The 7,205-nt window shown below is 36.5% G+C and overlaps 1 protein-coding gene across 1 annotated transcript; it reads left to right on the top strand.

The window, feature by feature from the left end:
- Positions 1-3,660: 3,660 nt before the first annotated feature.
- On the top strand, positions 3,661-6,806 carry LOC120075142. The gene is made up of 2 exons (XM_039028316.1): positions 3,661-4,102; positions 6,264-6,806. The coding sequence occupies exons 1-2, from the start codon at positions 3,677-3,679 to the stop codon at positions 6,471-6,473; spliced, it is 636 nt and encodes a 211-aa protein (XP_038884244.1). The 5' UTR covers positions 3,661-3,676; the 3' UTR covers positions 6,474-6,806.
- The last annotated feature ends 399 nt before the right edge of the window (positions 6,807-7,205 follow it).

Here is a 7,205-nt window from a genome sequence, read left to right as displayed (position 1 = left end):
AAGCTTTTATCACATAAAAAAACAAACAAGGAGATAAAAGATTACCTTGCCTTAACCTATGGTTGGGGAGAAAAGTAGGAGAATGGTTGCCATTACTAACACTGAAAAACTCACTGTAGCCACACAATCCATTAAGTGATTCACTCATAAAGGGTGGAAACCCATATTTAACATTAAGATCTCCAAAAACCTCCACTCCACCCGATCGTATGCTTTACTCATATCCAACTTAACAATTGCCAAACCAACCTTCCTAAGTATTTTGTTCATAATATAATGTAGACATTCTCGACTAATAAGAATGTTGTTAGATATAAGTCTACAAGGGATAAAAGCACTCTGAGGTTTTGAGATCACTTAGGGAAAGACATGCTTCAATCTATTAGCCATAACTTTGGCTACCAGCTTATACACCACATTACACAAACTTATAGGTTGGAAATCAGAAGCCTCGAGTGATTTCTTGGGGACAAGAACAATAGATGTATTGTTGAACCTTTTCATATAAGCTTTTTCATTCAAAATCTCCAGACAAGCACTGACTGACTTTCCTCTAACCTCATTCCAAAAATTTTGATAAAACAAAGCTGGGAATCCCCACGAGCTATAATAAGACCCATTTGAAACAGTGTACCCTTCACTTCATCCTCTATGAAATTCTACAACAAATAAAAGTTTATCTTTTCAGACACACAGGGATGAATAACTTCCAAAACTTTGCGAAATACTAAATAAAAATATCCTCCATCTTCTCATTTCGAGTAACCCATCTTCTAGAACAATCATTTATCCCCCTGATAAAAAAATTTTCTATTGCTGCATAGAAGTCTTATGACGAAACCATTCGGTATTCCTATTGCCCCATTTTAACCAGCATTCTTTGGATCTGTTTAACCATGAGTTTATCCTCTAGTTGTTTCTCTAACCCATGAATAAGTTTAAAATCTAGGCCAGATGGGTTATCCATTGTATGCTGGATTTGGTCCCAAAGGCGAACCAACTCATTTGAGTAATTTTGCGGTTTGGATAAACCCCAATCCTGAAGGACTTGGGAATAATTTTGAATAACCCTATGTAAAGTAGGAAATGAGGGATCGATGTTGCTTCCATTCATCACTCTCATGTTTCAACTTTCAACAATAACTTTTTCCACATGCCTCATCAGTTAGCCAAGCATTTTCAAAACGAAGTTATCTCCTATTTGTTTTATTTTGATCTCTACCAGCACCCTTATTAAGCTCAAGACCAATAAGTCGATGGTCCGACAAGTACCAATTGAGATGTCTAACTCGCAGCCATGGAAACTTCTTTGAGAAGCCATCATGGGCCAAAAATCTATCAAGTCTCTTCATAATTGGATTGACATTTATCCATTTGTTTGACCATGTAAACTGAGATCCCATATAACCCACATCTCTCAAACCCACACTAAAGACCACATCTCATAGTCTTTCCATCCCAGGTTTGTTTCGGGCAGAGCCGTCTTTATGCTCACTGCCCCACATAGATTTCATTCAAATCACCTCCAATCACCCAATTAGATTCATCATTGTTATGTAATCGTCTGATCAGTTCACAAGTTACGACTTTGTTCTAACTCTTCATATTACCATATGAACTAGATAATCTCCATAGCTTAAACTCCCAACATATAGAGCAATCGATATGATTTTTAAAAAACAACTTGATGTTTATCTCTCCCACTCCTACTAGACTCCACAGTAAAACAACTCTCGAATTGTAGCCAACTTTTTACATTTTCCATCTTTTAACACCACACTTTGTTTTCGATAAGAAAATAACTAGTGTTTTCTATTGACCACCAAGTCTTTGAGGTCATTAAATGCTCTAGGGCTCCTCGTTCCCCAAGCGATCCAACATAGAATTTTCATTGTATTCGATGAGGCTCATCCTAAGCCTCCACCGATACAATATTAGTTAAACCTGCCTTCTCGACACGCTGCTTCTTTCAAGCTGATGTCTACAATTTATCATCCACCTTCACTTCCTCATTCAATTTTCGCTTCCCTTTTGTCGAGAATAGTCCATAGTTGGACATTTTGGTTTGTGGAATTTGCGATGTCCCCGTTTCTTACAATCTATTGGCCTCACAGATATTCCAACTGTTGAATTTCCTACTTCTACATGCTCCCTCTCCATACTAGTCTCCTTCTCCCTTCCACCATTTTCTCCTCCCTTTACCTCCATACTCTTCTTTTCCCCACCCTCTTGGTCACTACTATCCCCTCTCACCGACCCGAACTACTATCCTTCCCTTTATGCACTACCATTTCCTTCCCTCCAATAATCTTCTCCCCCCCCGATTTGGTTCCTCTTCCCTCTACGCCTTCTCTCCTCCCCATGCCTATTAGTCCTTCTTTGTATTCCCCGACCCCTACCCTCAAATCCTCTCCCTCTTCTACCATTCGACTCACACTTTCCCTCTTCTTTATTTCTCGTTAAATCTATTTTATTTTGTTTACTCACACTTTTATCATTATTTTCATGCAACGAAACAAATATAATAAATATGTTTCCAAAATGGATAGCACAAATGCTCTAAAATTCAATTCATTTGAAAAAAGAAAAATCATTTGAAAATATCTAGAATTGAACGAGTCCCAACCAAAATATTAAAAAAAAAAAAACAAAAATAATATAACCATTTTTTTAGAAGGGCAATGAGACCAATTGTCCAAGTAGAGTGTAGAACAAATAAGAGTTTTTTGTATGGATGATCTCTTTTTGGGGGGCCAAAAGAAAAATGGATACCTTTTTTAAATTGAATGAAAAGTGTCTTCTGCTTACGTTAGTACCTTGTGAATTTATTTATTCGACCTTGAAAACATTCACACGCTATGATTCACAAGTTTTCTTGATACTTAATACTCGATCCTTGCTCTTCAATCCTCGATACTTGATGCTCTATGCTCTATGCCCTATATTGTATGCTCTAAGCTATATACTAGCTACTTGCTACTCGATCCTCGATCATTGATACTCGATGCTCGATGCTTTATACTCTATACTATTTGTTATATGCTCTATGCTATATTAGCTACATGCTACTCGATCCTCGATCCTCGATACTCTATGCTCTATGGTGTATGCTCTATACTTGATTCAGAAGTTCACTTGAACCAATGTCTATTGTGAAGTAATAAGGGTAAAGTAAAGATAGAGAGATGGAGTAAGATTCATACCTTTAAAGACTTGGCCACCTAATAGTGAAATTAACGTTCATGTCCAATCCATGGAGGTTGGCATTTGGGAGTAGTGAAATTGTACGCGAGCAGTGGAGTGACTGACGTTCGGGAGAAGAGGTCGGCATTTGCGTGGAGTGCTTGACATTTATGTGGAGTGACTGACGTTCATGTGGAGAAGAAACGCAGAAAAAAAAAAGAAAAAAAAAGAAATGCAATGAAATACACAAAAGTAAAACAAAACGGAAAAAGAAATGCACCAGAAATGCAGAAAAACAGAATTGCGGAAAAAAAGGAAGATAGAAGAAGAAGAAACTCGGAAAAAAAGGAAAAAAGGAAAAAAAACGCTGCAAAACAAAAATAGAAGAAAAATGCATTTAAGGTTTAAATGGTAATTTCATACCTTGATGAAGGCCAAAATTTATTAATTTTCAAAAGGATACCCATATCTCATTTTTTTCCTTTGGGCATCTATGCCATTTTCCCAACAAATAAAGTTTCACAACCGTACATCAAAAACAGGGCGCCAAATGGATCAGAGCGAGAGCGAAATCCGAGAAGTTGAAGATACAAGCTCGAAATCGGAGCTGCAACCTCTTCTTGAGAGCCAGAATCCGAATCCGAACTCCAAAATTGTGAGGACGAAGGTTCCGGAGGTTGAGATTCATCTTTATCGCCAGGGCAAAGGTCCGATCGATGTGTTTAAATCAAGCCTTGGTGGTTGGGACCAAGACCAGCTTGAGGTCCGAGATATTCTGGAAAAATACGGGTTCAAATCCGTATTCGCCTTTAAACCTGACTCCGGTCGTGGCGTCCCGATTCGATTCAACCCTAGAAATGGCAGGTCTATACTGACTTACAGAGATGGAGCCGAAATTTTCATTGACGGAGAGCCAAAGGTAAAGGTTCATTCACTGTTCTATTAATTTCGATTTGCAAATTTGATCCATCTGGGGTTTTGGTAACTGAGGATGGAACTGGTTGACCAAAGTCAAGAAAGCGGAAGGAAAAATATATATACAGATATGCGTTTTTTTAAGTGTTTGAATTTGAAATTTAGTTTGTTGCATTACCGTTCGATAGAATTTTTGCTGTGGTGGGTGTTCTTCTGCTGTTTGTTTAATGATATGTATCAATGCATTTGAGTTTTCTTTGGTTGGAGTTGAGGTTTAGGAATTGAAGGTCATGATGATAAGAATTATAAGATAATATGACATGTTTTTATGAATTTCGTAATTGATGATATGTGGGTGTAAGTTTAGGCGATCGCTCTCTAAGCTTATCCTTCAGCTGGGCTTTCACTCAAAGCAGAATTGAAACGAACTGTAAGAGCCGATTGAGACTTGGAAATTTATTCCTGAAGAATAGCAAATGATACAATGCGATGAGAGTTCCTAGGTTCATGGAGATATAGCTTATTGGTTCTGGGACAAGGTTGTATCTGATGAGTATGGACTTCACTTCAATATTTCGGATGCTAGTAATGTTGCTAATAGCACTAACTTCTCGAAAGCTATTTTCCAATGTTCCCCGCTTCAATATTTGGTATTGGCACCTATTCAATCCCAGTATATCTTATCCACTGCGCTATGAGGTCCATCCCGGTATACTTTATCCTTCACCTACTTATATGGAGGGTCCTTATTTCAGAATTCACTTCATAGAATAGCCTTATTCGTCTTAGAGATACTCGACCTTCCTTGTATGAACTTCTTTGCATTATCCTTATCCACTAAGATTTAGGATGTTCATCTCTGAGGAGGTGAAGTTATTTTCTTTTCTTGCCAATTATCCTTGGGGAAGCTCCAAACTGCCGATGCCTTTAAGAGGTTGACAACATTTGTGCCTGTGTTATTATGGTGCCTTATTTGCAGAAAGGCATTGGAGGATATGAACCGTATTCTGTTCAGGAGTATGTTAAATAACAGCTCATTTGTGGAGAGTTTTTTTTTTCCAAACGCTCCTTGGTGATGCTGGCTTTGCGCCCTCTTAGATTTGTCATGGTATGATGGAGAAAATGTTTTACATTTGCTGTTTCAGAACAAAAATCATCTTCTTGGATTTTTGCTATTCCCAGAAAGATTTGGTTGTCGATGAAGAAGAGGATATTTTAGAGTATACCAGGATTTTGGAAAATATTGGGTTGCAGTTTACATGCTTCGTTGGACCCACGAGCGAGTTTAGAATGACTTTCTATCAACAGTTTTAAAATAACATTTTTAGAATTTTGGGAGTACTTTTGATCAGTACAGCCAAAATATTACATTAAATTAAAAAAAATATATATTCTTATTAGTTTAAAACACATTTCGCTATAAAGGGCTAAGAAAGAATACGTTCAAGCCATAGTTTGGTTAATATTTGTACAAATGATTTGTTTCCTTTCATACAAGTTTAAAATCATTTGTACACTTGACTATTAGCATACACACAAAATTCCCCGTATCTGTGTGTATGCTATGTTCTAAAGTTTTCAACACATGGCTTCAACGGCATCTGGGATTTACTACTCGTCTTTCTCCTAGGCTAACATCTTTATCTCTTAGGATGGTCAAGAAGTTCAATTGGGGAGGTTACACGTTGTATCCAATGGATCTCAGTTTTCAAAGATTTCGTCTTTCTCAAATTGCCCCAAGATTGTTTTTTCCCCTACGTTTACTTGGCCCCCCTCGATCTTTTCTTGACTGGTATATGTATGTGTGTATATATTTATAATCAAAGTATTATTTGGTTAGAATGGAGCATTCAGGTTTTTGCTGAGTATAGAGTAGTTCTGGGGACGTGACTCTTTCCTCTTGGCTATATCGTAGTTCTATTCCATGCTCTTTTGTTCTTGACTTGTAACAATCCAAGAAATTCTTATTTTTGTTCTTTGCCTATTTGGAGGCTCCTCTTCTTCATCAGTCTGCTAATTTCCATTCATTTCCAATTAGCACGGTAGGTTATTATTAGCAAACTGATGGAGATGAGCACTAATTTTGTTCGATGCTGTTTATATTCATTCTTCTACATCAGATTCAACCAAATGCCTAACTTCATACCTTCATCTCTTTACTGCAGGATTCCCTGATCAAACCGGTAACCAGGATCATTTTCGGCGTGGCAGTTATAACCATTTTGATCACGTTTCTGTCTCGAGACTCACAAGGGTGGATGAAGAAATTTAATATCACTGGGAACTTCCCTCCTTGGATTCTAGCTTGTGTTGTTATCGTTTTTACTCGCTCAAGGAAGAGAACTAGGGACTTGCTTAAAAAGTACGGTTGGTAATCTCATTGTCTAGTCCTTCCTCTACCTTTTTTTTTCTTTTTCTTTTTTTAATCAATCATCCAATAGAAAATGGAAGTAGTTAATCAATATGTTGATTCTAGTTTCTGGATTTCAAACTTCCAAAATAGGAGACAGTATACTGTTCTGTATTGCTAGCGAAAATGGAACATTCTTGGCCCATTGCTATCATAAATTCCCTGCCTTAAATTCGTTCTTTGATATGTGTAGATAAGCAGCCTCTGTTTACGGGACTGAAAACTGGACATGTTTGAGTTTGAGCCATGGCTTTTACTTTTTAGGTTGAATGAAAGAAAACTTTCATTACTTGGGTTATATAATTTGAATTTGCTTGTATAGTTCGTTTCTCATGCGTACATCCAATTCTAAACTTGACAGGTAAATTTAGAATCTGTGTTTGGTAAGGAATTTAAAAACAAGGATTCAATGCAACCGGAGTTGTATATAATGTTATTAGATACGTATTTGGTAGTAGATTCAAAGACTGAATTCTAATTTAAATAGTTGTCTTTGATAATAATTTATAAATCGTGAAACTAGTTGTAGTTACTCTAAATATTAGTTGACAACAAACTATTGTTAATTTATTTATGAACAAGTTTTATCTTAAAAAAAATATAATTACTATATTTTGTAATATTATATAATTAGTAATATATATTTTAATTTTTAAAAAATGAATTGAGTTCATAACATAGTATATTATATTTTTAA

The sequence above is a fragment of the Benincasa hispida genome, chromosome 4 (genome assembly GCF_009727055.1).
Source record: "Benincasa hispida cultivar B227 chromosome 4, ASM972705v1, whole genome shotgun sequence".
Lineage (NCBI taxonomy): Eukaryota > Viridiplantae > Streptophyta > Magnoliopsida > Cucurbitales > Cucurbitaceae > Benincasa > Benincasa hispida.
This window is presented reverse-complemented; position numbering and strand designations above follow the sequence as displayed.